The sequence below is a fragment of the Bufo gargarizans genome, chromosome 3, assembly GCF_014858855.1.
Source record: "Bufo gargarizans isolate SCDJY-AF-19 chromosome 3, ASM1485885v1, whole genome shotgun sequence".
NCBI classification, from domain to species: domain Eukaryota; kingdom Metazoa; phylum Chordata; class Amphibia; order Anura; family Bufonidae; genus Bufo; species Bufo gargarizans.
The window spans coordinates 401613977-401639782 of NC_058082.1; the positions used below are offsets into that span (position 1 = coordinate 401613977).

Here is a 25806-nt window from a genome sequence, read left to right on the forward strand (position 1 = left end):
CGCCAGATCCGGACAACGCAAGTGTGAAAGAGGCCTTAAACATAACTTTTAATATTTATATAATAAAATTTAATCTGGGCCCCTCACGTGGGGACTAATATACATACAGACAGACAGACAATAAGGAGCTACTAAGGACCATGTAGGGGGTAGATGTTACCGGTGGTGGACAAGGGGCGAAACCATATCAGGGCTCCAGATGGCGACCAAAATGGTCGCCAATGCGACTTAGAATTTACAAATGGCGACAATGTTCTTCTCAGTCTGAGTCAGTGAGTCACAGCACACAACAGCAGAGCCGCTGGCAGCAGGGAGGGGAGGGACTGGGGAGAAGTGTAATCTGATCCTAGAGTGGAAGCTGCTTCTGCCAGCCCCTCCCCTCCCCTCCCCGCCCACCAACCAATCAGAGCTGAGGAAAGGCAAGCACTAGCAGCTCTGAGTCTGAGTCACACTGTACAGGGAGTCTAAGAAAGAATCGAATGAGTCACAGGTGAAAATAATCTAAAGATCTGACTTAGTTAGTGGCTCATTCGATTCTTTGAGTTAAAAGAACCGTGAGTCAGACTCTTGAATTCTCAGCAGCGCAGTGGAGAAGGAGTCTCTCCCTCCCCCCTGTGCTGCTTCCACACCCAATAAGAAGAGAGATGGGAGGAGGAGGGGAGGGGCTGTGGCCACTGCGCCCCCAATGAAAATAACTGACCTATAATACAAATACAGGAGGCGGGTGCCGGAATCAAACACCGGCATCCAACCTCTATGACAGGGAGCTGCGATCAGCGGCAGTTGAGTTAACCCTTCAGGTGCAGTACCTGAGGTGTTAACTGCCGCTGATCGCAGCTCCCTGTCATAGAGGTCGGGTGCCGGTGTTTGATTCCGGCACCCGCCTCCTGCATTTGTATAAGAAACATTGGTGGTTCAGTGGGAAGTGCCATTGAGGGTTTAAAAATAATTTACAAAATTAACTCACCTCCTCCAGTTGATCACGTAGCTGCCGGTCTCCTGTTCTTTCTTCAGGACCTGTGGTGACGTCACTGAGCTCATCACATGGTCCATTACCATGGTGATGGATCATGTGATGTATCATGTGATGAGCACAGTGATGTCACCACAGGTCCTTTGACAGGTCCTGAAGAAAGAACAGGAGACGATCAATTGGAGGAGGTGAGTTAATTATTTTTTAACCCTCATTGGCACTGCCCACTGCGCCACCAATGTTTATTATATTGAGGGTGGGCACACTGCGCCACCAATGTTTATTATATTGGGGGGCGCACTGCGCCACCAATGTTTATTATATTGGGGGGGCGCACTGCGCCACCAATGTTTATTATACTGGGGTTTTGGGGGGTGCACCGCGCCACCAATGTTTATTATACTGGGTTGTTGGGGGGGGGGCGCACTGCGCCACCAATGTTTATCATACTGGGGTTTTGTTGGGGCACACTGCACCACCAATGTTTATTATATTGACCTTCTACTATGCATTCTGTAGTAAAGAATGCTATTATTTTCCCTTATAACCATGTTATAAGGGAAAATAATACAGTGAATAGACTTTCATCCTAGCAACCATGCGTGAAAATCGCACCGTATCCGCACTTGCTTGCAATTTTCACGCAGCCCCATTAACTTCTATGGGGCCTGCGTTGCGTGAAAAACGCACACCACATTAAGCATGCTGCGATTTTCATGCAACGCACAAGTGATGTGTGAAAATCACAGCTCATGTGCACAGCCCCATAGAAGTGGATGGGTCTGGATTTAGTGCGGGTGCATTCCGGTATTTTGAATGAAAGATCTGGCACTAATACATTCCTATGTGGGAAAATGACAGATCCGGCATTCAGGCAAATCTTCAGTTTTTTTCGCCGGAGATAAAACCGTAGCATGCTGCGGTTTTATCTTTTGCCTGATCAGTCAAAATGACTGAAATTAAGATATCCTGATGCATCCTGAACTGATTGCTCTCCATTCAGAATGCATGGGGATATGCCTGATCAGTTCTTTTCTGGTATAGAGCCCCTAGGACAGAACTCTATGCTGGAAAAGAATAACGCTAGTGTGAAAGTACCCTAAAATATTAGGTTTAAATCCCCCCTTTCCCAATTTTACATATAAAATATATAAACAATTAATAAATAAACATATTACACAGCGCTGTCCAAACTATTAAATTATTAAAAAATATCTCCCATGCGGTGAGCATTCGTCATTTTTTTGTCACCTTGTCACCCCCCAAAAAAATAGGATGGGACTGTTCTATTATGGGCCAAATGTTTCATAAAATGCGAAATGCACGCAGCTTTTTTTTTTTTTTTTTGCGTGGTATTGAGTATCGCAATACTTTTTATGGTGACGAAAGCGAATCAAAATTTTGGTATCAATACAACCCTACGCCGATCTGATCGGCATAGCATTGTCAAGATACCAAAATTTTGATTCGGTTTCAATTTGGCGACTAAAAATTTAATTTGGCTCCTACATTTTTCAGTTCAGGAGCCAATGGCTACTAGGTATTTTTTTTTGTCTGGAGCACTGCATATGGGTCCCTAGTGTATCCCTAGGGTGTCCCTAAACTGTTCTCTGCCCAGAGATGCACCTAGATGGTAGGAGCACTCTGTCCCCGTACCTAGCCTGCCTGTCTTTATAGCGCCCTTACAACAAAAATGGAGGCATCCATATGGGTCCATTTATGTTGTAAGGGCGCTATAAGGACAGGTAGGCTAGGTACGGGGACAGAGTGCTCCTACCATCTAGGTGCATCTCTGGGCAGAGAACAGTTTAGGGACACCCTAGGGATACACTAGGGACCCATATGGTTTTGCCCCTTGTCCACCACCGGTAACATCTACCCCCTACATGGTCCTTAGTAGTTCCTTATTGTCTGTCTGTCTGTATGTATATTAGTCCCCACATGAGGGGCCCAGATTAAATTTTATTATATAAATATTAAAAGTTATGTTTTAGGTGGTTGGTTTCAGTGATAGAGTCCATTGCAGTCTGGCTGTGTATCATGATAGCCTTTGAGAATGGTGGTATGAGGTGAATGGAACACCTGTAGCTCCACGTCTGGTTTGTAGTAGCCTAGTGTCTTGCAAAAGCAACCCTTTTTTGGGGATGTCTAATTTCACTTGCAGTACTGAATGGATCACTATGTACCATTCTTCTAATCAGATGATCCATCAATGCAGAGGTTTGCCTCTGTGAACCTCTTGCTGTCATTCCAGTCGTTCTCCCAACCACTTCTGCTGAAGTGATAAACCAAGGTCTCTCAGTTGCCTCTGTGGCAATAACTAGCACATTGATGAACAGGAGACATCACACAATCATCCCACTTGACTTGATCCGATTTTTGAGGTTTCATTTGGCTAAAAAACTTTGCTTTCAATCTGGCTTTTATGTTCCTTCCACATGCCACAGATTGGATCTATGTGCTTGAAAATTTGATCATCTGCAGATCTTAGCGACACCTTCTACTTCCTCAATTTGCATAACCTTATGACTTCTCCTTTCTGGTGTTACAATTTCAATGATGAGTAGTATATAGTTATAAGGTATATTTAAGGGGGTTTTGCGACATTTTACTACTGATGACCTATCCTCAGGATCTGATCAGTGGAGTTCCGACACCCAGGACCCTTGCCGATCAGCTGCTTGAGAAGGCACAGGCGATCCTGTGAGCACCGCAGCCTTCTCACAGCTTTCCCTAGGCCTGTGATGACACGTTCATTGGTCATATGACCTAAATGCAGCTCAGCCTCTTTAACCTCTTAAGGACACAGGGTGTACAGGTACGTCCTGTGTATTTCCGATCACCGTCACGCGGTGAGAGGAACAAGGTGCCTGCTCAAATTATTGAGCAGGCACCTTGGGTCAATGCGAGGGGGGGGTCCCGTGACCCCCACGTGTCGGCGATCAACGCAAACCGCAGGTCAATTCAGACCTGCGGTATGCAGCTTTTATGGGAGTTGCAGCGGGTGGTCGGAGGTGCCATTGGGTCCCCGTGCGGCTGTAAGGGGGACCCGATGGCATGGAAGGCAGCGCAATGCCTTCCTTAGGCAATGGCACTGCCTTCCAGTGACGAGCCTGTGAGATCCAGCCCCCTGGATCTCACAGGCCGGAAGCTGTATGAGTAATACACACTGTATTACTCATACAGCCAATACAGAAGTATTGGAATGCATTGTAAAAGGGATTAAACCCCCAAAACTTTAAGTCCCAAAATGTGGAAAAGAATTAAGTGGGAAAAAAAAGTTCCCCCCCCCCCAAAATTTAGTTTCAAGTCATTTTCCCCAAATAAAGTAAAAAAAATTGGTAAAAAGTAGGGAGAAAAAAAATAAAGTAGACATATTAGGTATCGCCGCGTCCATATCGACTGGCTCTATAAACATATAACATGACCTAACCCCTCAGATGAACACCGTAAAAAATAAAAAATAAAAAGATGAACACCGTAAAAAAAAGAAAACTGTGTAAAAAAGGCAATTTTTGTTTACCTTACATCACAAAAAGTGTAATAGCAAGCGATCAAAAAATCATGCACACCCCAAAATAGTGCCAATCAAACCATCATCTCATCCCGCAAAAATCATACCCTACCCAAGATAATCGCCCAAAAACTGAAAAAACTATGGCTCTCAGGCTATGGAGACACTAAAACATGATTTTTTTTGTTTCAAAAATTATATTATTGTGTAAAACTTACATAAATAAATAAAAGTATACATATTAGGTATCGCTGCATCTGTAATAACCTGCTCTATAAAAATATCACATGACCTAACCCCTCAGATGAACACCGTAAAAAATAAAAATAAAAACGGTGTAAAAAAAGCCATTTTTCGTCACCTTACATCACAAAAAATGCAATAGTAAACGATCAAAAAGTCATACGCACCCCAAAATAGTGCCACTCAAACTGTCATCTCATCCCGCAAAAATCATACCCTACCCAAAATAATCGCCCAAAAACTGAAAAAAACATTTTTTGTTTAAAAAATGAAATCATTGTGTAAAACTTACATAAATAAAAAAAAATAGTATACATATTAGGTATCGCCGCGTCCATGACAACCTGCTCTATAAAAATACTACATGATCTAACCTGTCAGATTAATGTTGTAAATAACAAAAAAAAGTGCCAGAACAGCTTCTTGTTACCTCGCCTCACAAAAAGTGTAATATAGAGCAACCAAAAATCATATGTACCCTAAACTAGTAAGAACAAAACTGCCACCCTATCATGTAATTTCTCAAATGGGGTCACTTTTTTGGAGTTTCTACTCTAGGGGTGCATCAGGGGGGCTTCAAATGGGACATGGTGTCAAAAAACCAGTCCAGCGAAATCTGCCTTCCAAAGACCGTATGGCGTTCCTTTTCAATATTGTATTGTAATACTATTTTCCATTAATTATTACGGAACACCTAAAGGGTTAACGACGTTTGTAAAATCAGTTTTGAATATCTTGAGGGGTGCAGTTTCTGAAAAATTTCAAGATTTACTTCTAAGCCTTGTAACATCCCCAAAAAATTAAATATCATTCCCAAAATGATCCAAACATGAAGTAGACATATGGGGAATGTAAAGTAATAACTATTTCTGGAGGTATTACTATGTATTATAGAAGTAGAGAAATTGAAACTTAATCCATTTTATCAGTGTCATGGAGTACAATGTGTGACGAAAAAACAATCTCAGAATGGACTGGATAAATCAAAGTGTTTTAAAGTTATCTCCACATAAAATGACACTGGTCAGATTTGCTAAAAATGGCCTGGTCCTTAAGGTGAAAATGAGCCCAGTCCCTAAGGGGTTAAAGTGAATGGCGTTGCATGTGATACCAAGCATAGCTGCTATATAATGTACGGCACTGTTCTTGGTAAGCTGTGACAAGAACGTGGCACTCACAGGAGCGCCGGTGCCTACTCAAACAGCTGATTGGCGGGATCAGCTGATAAGAGGATAGGTCATCAGTATTAAAATGTTGAAAAACCCTCTGAAATGTGATTTTATAAAGTACAAAGAAATTTAAAGGGCATGAGGAAAATCTCAAAATTCTGTTTTACAGTGAATATCCACCCTGTTATTTTGGTACAGAATTCCTGATCCTTACTAGGGGGAGCTTGGACCGAACAAAAAAAAAAAAAAATATATATATATATATTGTTGCAAGAAAAGTAAATACATGTTTTTGAGTTACCTGGATTTCTGTCTTTATTACTAAAAAAATGGCTGATTGCTACACAGTCACAGAGAAAAACCAAATAATCTAAGGTCTTATTCAGTAAACAGGGGACAAAATAAGTGAACCTCTTGAAGGGTTTTTCCATGATTTTCATGAAGGGGATTCTCCGCTCGTACATAGCGTGTGCCTTCTCTTCAAAGAAATGGTCGGCGGAGGTGCTGGGTGTTGGACCCCCACCAATCTGATTTTGCTGACCTATCCTGAGGATAAGTTATCAATATTAAAATCCCGGAAAACCCATTTAATAGCTTCTCCAAGAGCTAATTGGCTAAAAGTACTTCAATTATAGGGTACCTGTTACCATGAAAATACAATGTAAGCTACAGGCAGCATGTTATAGAACAGGAGGAGCTGAGCATATTGATACATAGTTTTATGGAAAATATTCAGTATAACTTATAATGCATTAATTTATATCCATGCTATTTCTGGGCTTTGGAGTCAAGGATGCGGTCCTATAAGTGATTGACAGCCTTCCGTCTATGACTGCTCAGTACATACAGATAGCTGTCAATCCCTGATAGGCCTGCCTCCTTGACGTCAAAGCCCAGAATCCAGTTTTAATTATTACATTTATGTAGAGAATAGGATGTTGAACAGTTTTCTAATATACATCAATTTAAAATGCTTGCAGACCTTTATTATATCCATACACTAGCCTCTTTAGTCCTGTAAAATGCATCCATAGGAGAGCTGGTATCGTGACCTGACTTTCAGTTAGCTGCCCAGGTATATAAGGTGAATAGTAGTGTATTGGGGAGTAGAACATGTACAGTGTATACACTATTAGTAACTGCAGCAGCATCTCATCATGTCTGTACAATGTTTGTGTAGAACATCACCTAGAGACAGGCAGCCATTTTACATAATCACCATCACCTAGAGGTAGACTGTCATGTAAATACACATAGTAATGTAGTTACTATAATAACCACAATAAAATCATTATTCCAGCACTAATCATATTTACTTATCACATGAATGTGTCCTGTGTGCAGACCCAGCACATGTAGTTAATGTAACAGTATTGCTTACTGAATGTCAGGGATTATACGATGTGAAGAGTGTCACATGACTGATGCCATGTTTCACTTAGGTCATGGATACATTACACAGGACTGATACATATACCATTCTGCTGCATAGGGGTAAACTGCCTTCTATCTTCATTCAGCAGGATCTGCGCTGACGTCACCACGCTCACCACGTGGGGAGCGCGATTACATCATCAAAGGTCCTTTTGCAGGTCCTGAAAGAAGAAGAAAGAAGACATGCCGACTGCGCAAACAAGAGGATGAGGTGAGTTTTTTTTTTAACCCCTCAAGCCACATTTTAGTAAGCATTCTGTATTAAGAATGCTATTATTTTCCCTTATAACCGTGTTATAAGGGAAAATAATAAAATGAATAGAACACCTAACCCGAACTTCAGCGAAAAAGTCTGGGTTCGCACATCCAGTTTTTTATCACGTGCGTGCAAAACGGATTGCACTCGCGCAGAAAAAACTGAACATCGGAATGCAATTGCAGTCAAAACTGCCTTCTCGCGCGGGTATCCCGCAATGCACATACAATGCATCTGGAGCAAATCCGGGACGCCTGTGTGAAAGAGGCCTAAGGGTACCAGCAAAAGACCTGCAAACTGCAAACATCTCTGTTCATATGTTCATTATTAGAAATCCACTGGACAAGAATGGTGTTCATAGAAGGACACCAAGAAGGTGTCATATAAGATAGGGAATACTGCAGCCTTGTACTTCCACCCACGCCACTATCCCTACCTACTTGGACCTTCCATCCTAAATGACCATTGATGGTTCCTAACTTACAGTAAATAAGTACAGGGACCTGAAGAAAAAGAGGTGCAAATACCAGTAGACAAAGACAGAACCAGAAGGTAAAATGTCAGAGCCAAAACAGGATACAATCATGAGTCAAATAACAGAAAGGGTCAATACCAGGAGGTAACATCAGAATATAATTGGCAGTAACAGGCAAGCCTGATTGGCCCGGCGTCCCTGCTCCTTGATAGGCCAATCAACCTGAGGGTACATTCACACGACCATATCATTTTATCCACGTCCGATCCGCATCTGTTCCGCATTTTGCGGAATAGATGCGGATCCATTCATTCCTATGGGTGAATAAAATGTGCGGACAACGTTCAGTATATTGTCCGCATCCGTGCTTCCACATTTCTAGTCTGCAAAAATATGAAGCTTGTACTACTATTGTCCACACAGATCAGTCTGCAGTCCTATTCAAGTCAATGGATCCGCAAATTGCCGATGACATACGGAATGGTTTCTGTATGTCATCCGTCTTTTGCGGATCTGTTACCGTTTTATTGAAGGCCTTAATAATTCTTTTATTTTTTTCTCTCTCTCTTTTTTTTTCCTTCCGTTTTTGGCGTACCATAAAAAACAGAAGACATACGGAACACAAGCGGAAATCATTCGTCCGCAAAATGCGGACACACGGTTCCGTTATTTTTGGACCACAAAACAGAAAAGATTACACAAGGTCGTGTGAATGTACCCTGACTGACAGAATGACTCCAGCTATGCCACAACAGAGAAGCAGATAAGTACATGACTGTAACTGTTGCTATAAAAACTGTGCGGCCTGTCTCAAATTTAACCTAGACCACCTGAATGTTCATAAATGGTTCTGGTACAATGTTCTATATAGACAGATAAGCAGTGGCGTACCTACCATATAGGCAGACCACGCAGCTGCTATGGGGCCCGTGAGGAAGAGGGGCCCGCAGTGGAGGAGAGGCCCCGCCCCCGTCTAGCTTCCTAACTGTCTCCCGTCTGCTAGCCCCGCCTCCCGTCGGCTAGCTCCGCCTTCCGCCTGTTAGCTCCATTATGCCTGATTCCTATTTCCTCCGGATTGCCACTACCCCACCAGTAATGAAGTAAGTGACCACTTGTAGGTGAGGACAGTGGGGGGGGGTCACTCAGCTTTCCCAGGCTATTCCTCTGCACATATGTCATTCAGAACAGGAGGAAAGCTGGGTGCTATTATGTAATGTGACTCAGCTTTCCTGATGTCCTGCATGGCACAGGTGCAGAGGCAGGAGCAGATATGAGGGGAGGTGGGAGCTGTGTCACTCAGCGTTCTCAGAGTATTCTCATGTCTCTTCACATGTGCCATGCAGGGCAGCAGAAAAGCTGGGTGCTTTTACATCATGCAATGTCCCTCAGATTTCCTGCTATCCTGCAAGGCATAAATGCAGATAATAAGAACATGGAAAGGCAGGGGGGAGGGGTTCACTCAGCTTTCCCAGAGACTCCTGTCTCTGCACATGTGTCATGCAGGATAGCGAGTAATGTCAGTGTCTCCCAGCTGTCCTGCATGACACAGAGGATGGGGAAGGGGGGCACTCGCTTCCTCAAACTTTTCTCATGTCTATGCGCATGTGCAATGCTGGACAGCAGGAAAGTTGGTATTACATCATGTAACGCCCCAGATTCTTGTCAATATATGCTGAACACCGCCGGGACCTATCAGATCCCATTCTCTATAAGGCTACTTTCACACTTGCGGCAGGACGGATCCGACAGGCTGTTCACCATGTCGGATCCGTCCTGTGGCTATTTCGCGCGACCGCCGTTCCGTCCCCATTGACTATAACGGGGCGGAGCTCTGGCGCAGCATGGCGGTGCACGGCGAAAGCCGCCGGACTAAAAGGTACTGCATGTCTGACTTTTTAGTCCGGCGACTCTCGCCGTGCACCATATAGTCAATGGGGACGGAGCGGCGGCACGGCGAAATAGCCACAGGATGGATCCGACATGGTGAACAGCCTGTCGGATCCGTCCTGCCGCAAGTGTGAAAGTACCCTAATGGGTCTGTTGTGATCGGCATGAGTACTGCCATTTTGTAGAACAAAATACTTCTGCATGAGGTGGAGCAGGGGAGAAGTTAGGGAGGGTAGTGAGAGGAGCCAGGGCGCATAGTAGGAGGGACTAGGAACGGGCATGGGGGCCCAATCTAAATTCTTGCTATGGGGCCCAATGATTTCTGTGTACGCCCCTGCAGATAAGACAAATGTGGATTTTTTTTTTTACCACAAATGTACAATACTATGTTTGGTGGAAAAAGGTCCACCATCAGGGCAGTACTTGCGTTACTGCAGACAGAGGCCCAGCCACCTAGGGTCTGTGACATGGTCAGTCTCATAAGAATTTATTTCACTGCAGTGAATACTAATGATGCCGTGTGGGTTGGGTTGGTATGGGGACCCTCTCCCAACACAGATATTTACTAAAGAAATAAATTTACAGGTCTCTGTTTGGAATTGAACCTTAGACCTTCTGTAGGGCAGGCAGCAGATTTACTGCTATATCATATAACTGCACTGTTATAAAGGAAGGATTTTGTGTGCTTGATTATCCGGAACGATGTGCGAACATGCCGCCTGCTCTGCTGATTCAAACAGCAGAGACCTGCAGCTAATTAGCGTGACCGGCAATAATGCCGATACCGGTAATTAAGGGATTTAGATGCCATGATCAAGTGAGATCACGGCATCTAAATGCGCAAAAAAACAGAAGCTCGCGCTTCCAGGCTTCCTACCGACACCTCTTGCGGCCAATGGACTGTCGGTAGTTGCTCTGAATACTATCAGACTTGCTGAAGAGGTTGATAGCATTCATGCTGCAATTCTTATTTTAGCCACCAGATGGCAGGCCAACATAAGACATGAGCAATTGACATAAACTCATTTTAAAAATCCCTGATTGTACAAAAATGAAAAAAATGAATTTGTAGGCTCATATATTAGCTTCAAAATAGTAATAACCTTTTTTTTTTTTATGTTAAATGTTAAAAATATTTCAATCACCCCCCTTTCCGTATAATATAAAAATAAATACCTAAAATAACAATAAATCACGAGCCATCATCATGGGTATTACCGCGACCGAAAACGCCCATACTATTAAAATATTTTTTTTAATTCAAATACAGAGAATGGTGTAATGGAAAAAAGGGTAAAAATGGCAGATTTGCAATTTTTTCATTGCTTCTCTTACCCAAAAAGATGTAATAAAATGTGATCAAAAAGTCACACACACTCCAAAATGGTATCAATAAAAACTACAGCGTGTCCAGCAAAAAATAAGCCCCTACCCAGCTCAGTAGACATAAGTATAAAAAAGTTATGGGGGTCAGAATATGGTGATGTAAAAATGTTTTTTTTTTTTCAAAGTTGAATTTTATTTTTACACTATTTAGAACCTATACATATGGGGCATCGTGGTAATCGTACTGACCCAGAGAATGAAGGGCATGGGTCAGTTTTGCCACAAACAAAATGCAGTGGGAACATAACCCGTAAAACGGTGGAGGAATTGCATTTTTTTCAAATTCATCCATTTGGAATTTATTTACCGCTTCCCACTACATTGTATGCCATAATTAATGGTAGCATTAGAAAGTACAACTTAACTTCTACCATAAATGAAAAGCTGGAAAGTAAAAATTTAATTTTTTATTTACCTCTACTAAAGAAATTATTTTACAAGTATGAATTGAACCCCAGCCCAGACCTTTCTGTATGGTAGGCAGCAAGTTTACTACTACACTACAGAATGACAGTGTTATAAAAGTACTAAAAAGCTACTAAACAATTTTACTATTTCATGTTAAAAGAAAAGGTGCAGGGTTTGCCTGTATGGGGCCCTGAAATTCCTTATGGCAGCCCTGAAAAAGACTGCATTCTTGCAGTATACACTGCATACCAACAACTAAGGCCTCTTTCACACTACCGTTTTTTTTTTCCGTTTTGCGGTCCGTTTTTTGCGTTCCGTATACGGAACCATTCATTTCAATGGTTCCGCAAAAAAACGGAATGTGTTCCGTATGCATTCCGTTTCCGTATTTCCGTTTTTCCGTTCCGTTGAAAAGATAGAACATGTCCTATATTTGGCCTGCAAATCACAGTCCGTGGCTCCATTCAAGTCAATGGGTCCGCAAAAAAAACGGAACACATACGGAAATGCATCCGTATGTCTTCCGTATCCGTTCCGTTTTTTGCGGAACCATCAATTGAAAATGTTATGCCCAGCCCAATTTTTTCTATGTAATTACTGTATACGCCATACGGAAAAACGGAACGGAACAACGGAACGGAAACGGAACCACAACGGAAGCAAAAAACGGAACAACGGATCCGTGAAAAACGGAACGCAAAACACTGAATTCAACATACTGTAGTGTGAAAGAGGCCTAAACCTTATACCAACTGTGAAGAATGGTGGAGGGAGCATCATGTTTTGAGGCTTCATTACTACCTCAGGGCCTGGCTGCTCTGCAATCCTTAAGGGAACACTAACTTTGAAAATGTACCAGAACATTTTACAGGAGAATGGAAGTATAGCAGTCCATGTTCTCAAGGTGAAGAGATATTGGACGATGCAACAAGACAATGACCCAAGACACAGTCAAATAATCATTGAAAAGATTTTTGTTTTGGAATGGCCTTAACCCGATCAAGATGCTGTGACATGTCTTGAAGAGAGCTGTGCGTGCAAGACATCCCAGACATATTGATGAACTGAAACACATTTGTAGGGCGCAGTGGTCTAAAATTCCACCCCGACATTGTGCATATCGTATTTGCAGCTACTGGAAACAATTGGTGGGATTCATTTTTACTAAAGGGAGTTATAAATTCAAGGGTTCACTTACTTTTACTCCCTGCACAGTGATTGTTTACTCAGTGTGCTGAATAAAAGAAATGAACTGTACAACTATTTGTACAACTATCGTATTTCCTGAGGGTAACTTTTTTTTATTCATGAGTGTGGGAATTTACATAACATGATATTTTACATAAAAAAAAAAAAAAACGTATCTCTAAACTACTAAGAGGACATAAACAAATATTTAAGCCACATTCTTATCAGTAAGATAAGAACTGAGCTATAATGAGTGTTTATAATGTCAGAGAGCAGAGATAAGGAGCCCGTCAGTTAGCCAACTGACAGAAAAGAGAGAAAATCCAAAGTCTGCTTCAAGAGCATCTAAGCTATGTACAGAAAAAAGGACTCCATATTTCTAATAAAGACCAATTGAAAAAATGATTTTTAGCTCAAAATAAATGCAATAATAGTAAAAAAAATATGCCCCCCAAGGTGTACATAGTCTTTAAGCCTCCTCCATAAAGATACTGTATGTACATAAAAAGTGAGGACTTATGGACATAGCAGAGTCTGTACAGTGACACAGAGTACGCATCACTCTGTATTACATAGCTACAGGGACTCTGAATGCCACTGTACAGTGGTCCAGCATGTGATGCATGTACCAGGGAGCTGTTCTTCCCCAGAGCACTGCTTCTTGGGTAGAATATCTCTGTATGTGCTGCAAAAAGGCATCCAATGGAGCACTCTACAATTGTTTCCAGTCGGATTAGAATTTGATTTAAAAAAAAATCTGTTTGCCTCTGTTTGTATGAAATCAGGTGAACAGAGATACTGCAAAGGTCCCATGCACTTCTATGGGTGCCCTTTTATGGCTCCATGTAAAATGGAGCCATAATATACTGTATATTGAGTAGCTGCCTGTATTATAGTACAAAGCTGCATTAACAGTTCTGCTGGCTTAAGAGCTAAAATCTCCCCACATGGTTGGCTTACTTAATGACTGTACAGATCTTGCTCCAGGGATTTGACTTTTAGAAAGTTTATTTTTTCCAGGATGCTGTACAGTTATCTGATATAAAAGAAATATCTGAACTAAGAACTCTGAGTAGAAATACAACTTGGGACTATAACACAGCCTGTAATTTAGGATCATTATACGTCAAATAATACATTATATGTACAAAGTTATTCAACTTTTTATATAGAAAAAAACATTGATTAGCCATAACATTGAAACTTGTGTAGGTGCACCACAACACACTGGCAAAACTATTTTCCCTAGGCATGGAGTACACAAGACCTCTGAAGGTGTCCTGTAGTATATGGAACCAAGACAAATCTTATAAGTTGCAATATGGGATATCCATGGATTAGACTTCAGACTTCCGTTAAATCTGTAGGCCAAGTCAACACTTTCAAATTTTACTCATGCTTTTAAAACTATTCCTGAACAATGTTTACAGTGTGGCAGGGCACATTATCCTGCTGAAAGAGGCCATGATATTTGAGAATATCAGTTCCATCAATGGGTGTACTTGTTCTGCAACAGTGTTTAGGTAGTTGGTATCAAAGTAAAGTACATATGATGCCAGGGCCCACCGTTCCCAAGCAGAACATTGCCTATAGTGCATCCTCGTCCCATCTCATGCACATGGCTATCCACATGATGTAACACAAAATGTGATCCTGCAGGCAAGACCACCTTCATCCGTTGCTTCATTGTGCAACGTTCATGTGCACTTTTACTGCTGGACAGGGTTCAAACCCCATCTTCTAGACATCACAGTTTTACCCTTGTCAAAACTACTCAGATCCTGACATTTGGCCATATTTCCTGCTTCCCACCCATCAACGCATCCTATTACTTAACAGAAAAGATAATAAATGTTATTAACTTCACCTGTCAGTAGTTTTAATCTTATGGATGACTGGAGTATATACATAAACTGTTAAGTGGATTATCACATACTCATCACAGGGACAAAAGGCAGAAAAAAAGCTTTGGGAATTTTACTATGGCAGAGAGTCAAGTGAAGATACAATTTTTACCTGAAAGGGTAAGAAAAGGGCACAGATATTAGATCTGTGTCTGTCTGTGTATCCGAAACCTTACACATCACGACTACTGCTGTCTCTCCAATGAAAGAACCACAGGTTCCAAAGGCCAAGATGGCAAACAGCTGGGAGTCAGAAGAAGAAACAAGGAGGACAGGAGGTTAAATAGGCAGTAGATTTGCAACAGAGTTCTTAAAAGGTTTCTTCAGCTACAATGCTCATTTTAGCTAGGGCCAAGCCAGAACTGTAAAAAAGGCACTCACCTACTTCTTGTTGCTCCATTCCAGTGCCGAGGTTATGGTCCTTCTGGTCCCTGGCATGTAAACTTTTGGACAGATTCAACTGCTCTACTGCAGCCAATAACTGGCCTCAGTGTTGGTGTGTCCCAAGTGGCATGTTATGTGCCACAGGAGACCACTACCACTAGGGATTGGCTGCAGTAACGCACGTGACCACATCCCGATGTTTACACACAGGAGACCAGAAGAAGCTTGACCCTTGGTGCTAGAACAGAGCAGAGGGGAATAGATCATTGCAATTTTTAATTTAGGTACCATGGTGTCCTGGCCCTAGCTAAAATCAGGCTTGAAGCTGGAAAATCCCTTTAAAGGAAATGTGTGCATTACAAAGCATGACATCTAAAAAGTGAACAACATATTACTTATTTATTGCATGATGTCAGAGCCATACATAAAGTGTAGAGGTATTTGTGACCAAACTGAATTAAACATATTAAATATTATTCATTAACATATGACCATATAGTTACATAAGCTGTATTATATTTTCATGGGAACCAAATATTGTATGTTTTCATATGAAATTACTACAGTTGTTAAGCTGTGGCTAATAGGGTTAGGTTAACTGATGCGGTTTTGGGAGCCAAAATGAGGAGTGGGTCAAAAAAGGACAGATACAAATTTTTGATGTCACTCCTGGTTTTGGCTTCCAAAACTGCATCAGGAAATCTGATAGTGTGGCTGCACCCACAGGTGTCTGTCTTTCACAAATGGATAATGCAAGAAAAATATAATTATAACGAGTTGAAAGAAAAAGTGGGCTCCACTAATGACTGCATCATAAGCTAAGAATACCACCACCATTCAAAGACCACTGTTCACAACTTCAGCCAACAATGGTCCCTATCATAGAAACAATACTATAATACCCAGCAAGATTTAGAGCATACTCATTTTAGGAAGATTATGTCATAATACCGTTATGCCCCATGTTATTACCTGGGCAGGATCCTTGAAAAATGTTTCTGCATTCAAGGAACCCTACTCCTATTTCAAAGAAGCTTAATGAGGGATGAGTGAAGCATCTATTAGGCTACACTCTATTTTGGCTACACTCCATTTTTTTTACTGATTTCCCTGCCCTCATACCAAGCACCTTTGTGCAGGTTGAAATGGGTTTGCCATCTCTACTGTAATACCGCTGCTGTCCTCTGAGGAACCCCTGACCAAGTTCAGGGGAACACAGCCATAATGCTACGAATATGAGGCTGTATCCTCTATTTATGCATCAGATATGGAACACTAGATAGATAACACCTACAATTATAATCACCTACAACTTGCATTGTTATTTACGATACCTTCTGCTGATACGCGTACATTTTGGCTTTGAGAACATACTATTGGGCATGCTCTGCCCTTTTTTCACCTGCCATAAGCAGAACAAACAAAAGCCGAACGTTTCATACACATTAGATGGTAGTCTACTGTACATCTAATGTGCATGGCCATCTTAAGAATTACAATTATATTTCCTATATCTATAGAAACAGTAATTTACATTTATGCATTGCAAAGGAGAACAAAAAAGCACAGCCACCATGGATAATGACACAGTCATCACCTATTACATAGACAACCAAATGAACACATATGAATCCACTGCTGCACATCTTTTTTGAGAAGTGTTGAGATGAAACTCTTGGATTGCGTTAGTGTCTTGGAACCACCATTTTGTGGTGCTGTGTTGGCCTAGGATGTTCACAGTGGGGCTTCTAGTGTGGCTATATTAGATGGTTACTTATGCTGTTTGCATTTTCCCTTCTGCGTGCCATTTTTTTGTGTGCTGTGACATCATATGTAGATTATATTTGCATCTGAAATCACTGTTTGCATAATTTCAGTGTTGTAGATTATCCCGGTACTGGGGCATCACTGTGTGACATCAATGTATGCACTATCCCTATACCATGACTTCACTGTGTACATTATCCCTGTACTATGACATCATTACGTGCATTATTCCTGTACTATAATATCATTGTGTGCTTTAGCCCTGTCCTTTGGGGAGACCAGTCATAAGCATCTAAGAAAATGTTGCTGAAAGTGGTCATAGTCCAAATTTTGCTGTGGGGCCCCGTGGTTACTTGTTATGCCCTTGACGTTATATCATTTTAATATATTTGAGTCATCTACTGAGATCATTATCTACATAATAACAATTTTATGCTAGTTATTAGATGTTAAAGATATGCGTACAAGACAAACTATACGGTTGAAATATGAACAGTCTTTGGCACTGAGCTGAGTGATCCCAAGCATGTGGGGCATGGAGATGGTAGAAAGGTTACTGACTGGGAGAGATTCCTAAACGGCAGTGAAATGTGAGAGCAGCTATTTGTGATTGGCATACAGAGCCATCCAAGTTGGGGGCTGGGAGCAGAAATATATAATATTGTGGAAAAGAAATACTAATACATACATAGTAAAAAAGAATAATACTAGTAGGTGATAGAGGATCCCATCTTAAACAACCATGGCTTATAATGACAGAAATATACAGGCAGAGTTATTGTCACCATCCACATACAGCAACAGCTGAGGCTGTCAAAGGTTGACAGAGATACCGTTGTGTTGCCATTACCACCTACAATTTAACTCTATAAATGTAATCCGAATGATATTAGTGGATGTCCGTAAAACATTTCAATTCAAGATATGTCATGATATAAAAGGAAAGGAGTGACATATATGATTGTAGTTGCTATTCTAAAAAGTGCTGGTAGGAAAAGCTCAGCCATACAGAATCCAAAGGTTTTGGATTGTGCATTTACATGAATATTTCAATATAACGTATATGAAGAACTTAATGCCAGACCTAACTGTATCATTAGATTGTGATGCCACTTTCAACCAGCATCTAGCTATGATAACAGGTTAGGAAACACTTCTAAAATACATAACTTTTCTTACCCATTCCAGCAATTTAATGAATCCAAGTGGCTCTTCCAGTCGTTTCCAGCGCAGACCTGTCAGTGGATTCTAGTGAATCAGGGGTGACATGTCATTATCTAGATCATTCACACTGAATAAAGACTACACCATTAATATTGTCCACTCTCTTGCTCTACCTTGAAGGCAAAGCCTGTGTGGCCCCCTTCTCTGTCCATTGTTGAGGATGACATTCCTGTAGACATGTTCTTGGATCACAGTTTTCCAAAGCAGATGAATGAAGTCCAAATGTCCCCAAAAAAGTGCCTCCACTTCCCAGATTGTGGCCAATCTTCAGACTCTGCGGATTGATTTTACCTTCAGCCCTCTCAGTCTAACTAGATAACCTTGTCTGACAAGTCTTCTGGTTTCAGACCTACTTTGATTTTATCTGCTTCTGCAAATCTTTTTTTTTTTTTACATTTGCACTTCAGTATTCTTCTTCCACTTTTGTGTTCTGTAATTTAGGTTTGGCAAATAAGGATATAATCTTTCCGCTAATCTGTATTTTTATATAAATATTAGATTGAGTGTACACCCGTTATAATTTGACGTGCACTCCTAGCAGATTTTCCCCAGAAAATTGTATCCAGCTATCTCTAAACTATTGCGTTGTCCCTCTACTCCTGGCTCAGTGCCCTTCCTATGGATCCTGCCCCCTCCCTACCCTCTCTCCAGCACTCACCTACTTGCTCCCTCTCTCCCACTGTGCACTGATAAAAAAAATCCTAGTTTAGAGTGGAGCAGTGTGAATGCAAAGGACACTTGATCCCCATGCACACCGCATCCCAAAACAGGGCATAAGCAGTCATCAGTCCAGCTGGTGGGAGGTGACACACATGGCTTCTTTACTTGGAACGGGGGCTCGGCAGGCTGCAGGTTTAAGAAGAAATGACATGTTAATGAATACACAATAGCTAACTTTATGATATAAAAGCTGATCTGTGCTCTTTCACATGAGTGATGTTCACGTGTAGAGTGGGTCAGTGGGTCATTTCACGTGTGATTTGTTTTGTTCCCATTGGTTCTTACAGAGAAGATTGCAGTATGCTCTATTTTGGTCCAATTTCTTTCAAGACTTGCCATTCAAGTGAATGGGTCTGCGAGAGAACCAAGCCACACACAGACACACCATCCATGTGCGGTCCGTGTAAAAAATAAAATCTTTAGTTTTAGATTGTTTGAACAGAAAACATTTTATACGTTTAAAAATAATCTAAGGTGAAATCCGGTGTTTCCTATTGTAATTATTCATCAGTGAATCCTTCAGGCTCAGGCTGTTTGTTGCCTAGCGACAGAGCCAAAAGCCAGGGGTGACCACAGAGCAATCCTTGGTATTGTATTGTTCATCAGCTATAGAGCAGGTATTCTATTGTTCGTCGTAGGAACAAGTGGCAGACAGCTAAACACTTTATATCTGTGTCTATGGGCGTAAAGAGCAGTAAGTGAAGAATTCTTACGCCTGCACGTTACATCTGTAGGAAAGTAATAAGTATTATATGCATTTTACAGCATTTAAAGGGGTTTTCCAGGAGGAAAATATTGATGACGTATCCTCAGGATAGCAGGTGGAGCTTCGACACCTGTCACTGCCATTGATCAGCTCTCCACAGCTTACAAAGCACAGTACTGTACACTGAATAGCAGCTGTGCTCGGTATGCCATTAGACCGATGAATGTGACATCACTGCCTAAGAAGACTGCGGAACTTACTGGAGCGCCACAGCCTCTTCAAACAGCTGATCAGTGGGGGTGCTGGGAGGCAGACTGATCAGATATTGTGTGACGGCGGTCTAAGTAACGGCCGTCACATGGCCATTTTATTTTTTAGCACCAATGAAAGTCTATAGGGCTATTCACATGGCCGTTCTTTCAACGGCCAGTGAATAGCGTCCGTCCAAAAATAGGACGTGTCCTATTTTTGGAAGTTTTTAAGATCAGACGGACCCATTGAAATCAATGGGACCGTTTTTAATGGCCAATTGACAGGAGTGCACCCGTCTAACGGCCGTTAAAAACGGGTAGACTTTACCGAGGCCATTTAGAGGTTAACATTTCGGGGTTAAAAAAAAACCTCTCTTCTCTCTTCATTGAGCAGGACCTGCCGAAGGACCTGCAATATGCGTGGTGACGTAACCACGTGGCAGCGTGCAGTGACATCATTGCGCACCTTCGGCAGGTCCAGTTCAGTGAAGAAAGAAGAGACTTTTGCAGCGCGAGCAAGTGGATAAGGTGAGGTCTTTGTTTTGTTTTTGGCTGTGGGACACTATGGGGGCAATATTTAAACCATGGGGGACATTATGCATAAAGCTGGGGTCGTTAAAAAATAAATAAATCACACGCTATGGGGGACATTATTTTAGATGGGGCCCTACATTGGAGGCATTATTAAAACTGGGAGCACTATAAAAAAAATTATATACACCGTGGGGGACATTACTTTAGTTAGAAGCACTATGGAGGACATTATGCGCACCATGGGAGGTCTCGATTATAGTTGGGGGCCAAAAAGGAGGACATTATTACTGCTAGGGGCCATAACTAATGTTTACGGGGCAGTCTGGGGCCAAAACTACTGTGAAGGGGCCAGAGGAACCATACTTCTATTTTTCAAAACCAATGTTAAATTGTTTTTATCTCTTTCATTTTTAACAGATCTGCTTTCGGACTATGACGGATTCGCTGGACTACATGAAAGAGTCATGTGGAGTTTATTAAATAACATAGTCAAATAGGGCTGTAGTCGGGGCGTGTTTATTTAAATAAAGATTTTTTTTCATGTGGTTTGATTTATTTCCATTTAATTGTAGTGGTAGTAATGTAGGTATCTAACAGACGCTTTCATAACTATCACTGGGTCTTATTGTCAGCCAGTGGTGTTCTTTCACCCCAGAGCTGATATTAAACCCCTCTCCATTACCCTGGTACCCAAAGCCTCAGGGTTGCCGTCCAGGGTGGAACACTTTTATATGATGGTTCTGCTCTTGAGGTGGCTGCGGGCTGGTATTTTTAGGGTGAGAAGGGACCAAGAACCATGGACCTTCTCATCCTGATAATGTCATCCCCCAGCTGTTGTTTAAACTTTGGCTGGTTATGAAAAAGCCCCCCTTTTAAAAAAAATAAGTTTTAGAGATGAACGAAGCAATCTTCTGTCTCAGTACAGCATTAAAATGCATAGGCAGAAATTTGGGACGTCAATTTGGATTAGTATCACGATCGCTATAAGAAAGATACAGCATGGGCGGACATTGCAGGCCAGATGTTCTCCGCTAGTTCAGCCAAAGATGATAAGGCCAGAGAACATATTGGAAAGTATAGCAGTCAATTTATTTTGTACTAATGTACCCACTCTCATGGTATAATGTCCCCTTTTTTTAAATGAGAAATTCTTTTGTTTTTTGCTCTAGTGAAAGATCTGAAATCAAGATGGGCATCCTGCCGAGATCAGTTTAAAAAACATTTAAAAAAACATTTAAAGGAACAAGGAAGGAGCGGAGATGCATCCAGCAAAAAGAGGCCTTATGCATTTGCAAGGCAATTACAGTTTTTAAAGTGTGTGATGGATACACAACAGTGAGTATATTCTTTCCTTATACATTAATAGTGTTCATGTTTTGGGCAATATGTTTAAAAACTGGAATTGGGCAAAAGAAAAAAAAGGGAACTATGGTGCCCTCAATAGTGGCAGAATACTGTAGTGAATAGGTACACAGCATACAGCTATAGTTGCTCTATCAATAATTAGGATTTTTTGTTTCTACACACAGGACCAGTTACAATTTACAGGATTTACAATCAGAAATCCCACTGGAGGAGGAGGCGGAGGTAGTTGGGGGTGAACAATGTTTGCTGCCACATCTAATACAGGAGCATGCTGTTGAAGATCACCTCACCAGCACACATGATGAAAGTGCCACGTCTCCTGCTATCGCTGTGCCTTATGCCTCAACGCGTCATAAGCGTCGACTACCACCTTCTGCTATGGTCGAGGATGCTACCAGGGCCAAAATTCATGAGCGGGTGCTGAATTATCTTGAGAAGTCCTCTTCTGAAGGATATGAATAGGCCTTCTTAAGATCTCTGGCACCCCTTTTAAGGCAGGTCCCAGAGGCGGTAAGTTATCGGGCCCAAATGGTAGTTGCCACTGTACTGGAGGCATTTGTACCACCTCATGATCCCTCTCCCATACTGTGTGCTATAAATATGTGGCATATTCAGCAAGATAACCTGGCTTATCTGCACCACGCACGCAGTATTGAGGGGGGGATTCAACACCCCTCCATTACAATCAGGACTACCATTTGTGGCCCCATAACATACCACCGTCTCTTTTTCAAGGAAATCCTCATGGCCCATCTCTATCTGGACCTGGCCTGTATGCCCTACCTTCTCCTCAACAAAGTCAGTATGAGCATTGGTCATAGCCATCCTCCTCCGGTAATAGTGGACAACCATTCACATCCCCTTTGTGTTCCAGCCAAGGCGGCCAAGAAGGATCACAAGACACCTCAGGGTTGCTTTCTACCTCTGGCCATTTGATGGACTTATAATTTCCCTTGCACTTTTGGTTCCAGTTTTTTCCCGTTTATTTCGTTTTAAAAATGCAGTTAAATTTCCTACTTTTTTCAAACCAGCACCTGGATCGGAATTATTTTGGAATTGCATGTATTTAAACATTTAGGGGGTCATTTACTATTCTGAAATCCGCCTATATTTCCGGCACAGATGGCGACGCAACAGTTAGTTGCGCCTCTATCTGCGACTTTGCCATGCTCACGCCAGGTCTAAAATTGTGGGCATGGAAGGTGACGGGCCAGGAGGTCTGTCTCATTCACCTTTTTCTACGCCTGTTTTAGGCATAGAAAATGGTCTAAATGTAAGACAGCTAGTAAGCTATCTTACATTTAGAAGTGGTGCTGGATTGGCCGAAGTTATGGAGAGGCCGGCACCTCTTCATAACTTCAGCGGATCCTCCGCCAGCGCAGGGGCTTTATTAAGACTGGTGTCTAAAATGCTGGTCTTAATAAATGTGTCCCTTAGTTTAGCCCCTCAGCTATTTAACAAAATATATCTGTATATCGCCACCTGCTGTTTGTTCATTTCAGCATTTCTCTGTCCACCTGAGTTGGATGCACATGCTCAGTACCACACATAGTAAAAGTTTGGAAACTCTTTAATTTATGATATTAAACAACTTAACTTTTGCATCGCTGTGAAGTGTATCAATAGGGGATTGAGAGGCACTGGTGGGAGGTGGGCCTAGCATCTAACATTTTCTGTCATGGAGGTCAGTATTTGCCATGATGGCGTCAATAAAGTATTGACTGCCATGAGAGAAGTTGCACGCTGAACTCTGGAAATGTTTCACTATACTAGGCTGGCGTCAGTGAGAGCAAGCAGCTTATTTGAGGACACAGGATCCCTTTAACAAATTACAGCAAACAATTATTTGAAAATTATTTTATTTTGGAATTTAGGTAATATGAACTAACTGTAGAAAAACCAATTAAACTATGGAAATCCTGTCCACTGGTCACAAGCGCGCAACCAGATGAGGTCCTGTTGCCATGGTACAGAACCCTCTGGGGTCATGAAGTAATCCGCATACAAATCCCAAACTTCTATGCCAGAAGATCCCGGTTTTCCATGCAATGTATTGTCTAACTGAACACATGGGGAAGGGAAACTGTTATCAACATCCAAGGCGACATCGTGGGTCCGAGTGAAATTGTGAAGAATGACGCAAGCCTTGATGACCCAGTCCACATTATTTGGTTCCATCTGAATTTCAGAATGGAAAAACCTCCACTTTGCTGCAAGTATGCCGAAAGCACATTCAAAATACCTGCAGGCTCTGGTGAGATGGTAGTTAAATACACCTTTGTGGATGTCCAATAAGTGCCTTTGGAAAGGACGCATCAGATGAGGGGAGAGCCCAAACCATCGTCTGCCACATTGCCGAATGGGACCGGTGGTCCTGAAGAGCCAGGAAAGGGCCGGGCTTCAGGTAGGGACAGCTGGTTGTTACGAAGTCTCTCCCCCATTCTTGAACCCTTGAAGATACCAGAATCTGCAGTGCTCTCATAAGCTCCAATGTCCACACTCACAAAGCTATAATTTCTGTCTGCCAATGCCAGCAACACCACTGAGAAATACTGCTTGTAATTATAAAAACGGGAGCCAGACTTTGCAGGCTTCTTTACATGGATGTGCTTTCTGTCTAGTGCCCCTATGCAGTTGGGAAACGGGGCACTATCCTGAAATCTATCAGCTATTCGCAGCCAGTTTTAAGGCGAGGGTTGAGGCATCACCATCTCCTTCAGGGTCATCCAAATGAGGTGGTAGGTAGACCAGATAATCCCACCAATTGTAGTTGTTCCCAGCAGGAATTTGAAATGGAGAGACGCATAGGAGTTTCCAGTAGCCCAAAATCAGCACAAATTAAGAAAAAGTAAAACGAAAAGATCTTAATATAGTATACATTTTTGCTTCTTATACCATTTTGATACAAATGTGTAGACCCCACAGTATGGTGACGGCTGTCATGGCCAGGAACGCAGGGGCATTGCAATGTAGCATTGATACCACATTGAACTCTGGGGTCTGCTGGATTTTATGAGATTAAGGGAACGCTGTTGCCGCAGCCGTGTGATTTGCGTTCAAACCCCAGTCCTTTCTTTGGGATTATCGGTACATTGTGATGTTCCTGAGATCCTGGCTGCCATGTATCCGTACCCTTAAGGCCCCTTTCACACGGGCGTTGCGGAAAAATGTGCGGGTGCGTTGCGGAAACACCCGCGATTTTTCCGCGCGAGTGCAAAACATTGTAATGCGTTTTGCACTCGCGTGAGCAAAATCGCGCATGTTTGGTACCCAAACCCGAACTTCTTCACAGAAGTTCGGGCTTGGGATTGATGTTCTGAAGATTCTATTATTTTCCCTTATAACATGGTTATAAGGGAAAATAATAGCATTCTGAATACAGAATGCTTAGTATAATAGCGCTGGAAGGGTTAAAAAAAAATAAAAACGTTAACTCACCTTATCCCCATGATCGTGTAGTTCCCGGTCGGTCTCTTCTTTAGCTGTGGGCTTGGGCTGAATGACCTTTGGTGATGTCAGATCACATGCTCCAATCACATGGTCCATCACCGTGGTGATGGAGCATGTGATCTGACGTCACCACAGGTCCTTTAGTCACAGCTAAAGAAGAGACCGGCCGGGAACTAGGCGATCATGGGGATAAGGTGAGTTAACTTTTTTATTTTTTTTAACCCTCCCAGCACTATTATACTAAGCATTCTGTATTCAGAATGCTATTATTTTCCCTTATAACCATGTTATAAGGGAAAATAATACAGTGAATAGACTGTCACCTAGCAACCGTGCGTGAAAATCGCACCGCATCCGCACTTGCTTGCGGATGCTTGCGATTTTCACGCAACCCCATTCATTTCTATGGGGCCTGCGTTACGTGAAAAACGCAGAATATAGAACATGCTGCGATTTTCACGCAACGCATAAGTGATGCGTGAAAATCACCGCTCATGTGAACAGCCCCATAGAAATGAATGGGTCAGGATTCAGTGCGGGTGCAATGCGTTCAACTCACGCATCGCAC

The 25806-nt window shown here is 42.1% G+C and overlaps 1 protein-coding gene across 1 annotated transcript in view; it reads right to left on the reverse strand.

Annotated features, from left to right (window-relative positions):
* Nucleotides 1–18906, reverse strand: part of SYPL2 (synaptophysin like 2) — a 29429-nt gene extending 10523 nt beyond the window's left edge. Inside the window, exons 1-3 of the mRNA XM_044286514.1 lie at nt 18326–18906; nt 18168–18236; nt 14950–15080 (exon numbers count right to left, since the gene is read on the reverse strand). Coding sequence (XP_044142449.1) covers nt 14950–15080; nt 18168–18236; nt 18326–18391 — 266 coding nt within the window. The 5' untranslated portion in view covers nt 18392–18906. The remainder of the gene's footprint in view (nt 1–14949; nt 15081–18167; nt 18237–18325) is intronic.
* Nucleotides 18907–25806: the final 6900 nt, after the last annotated feature.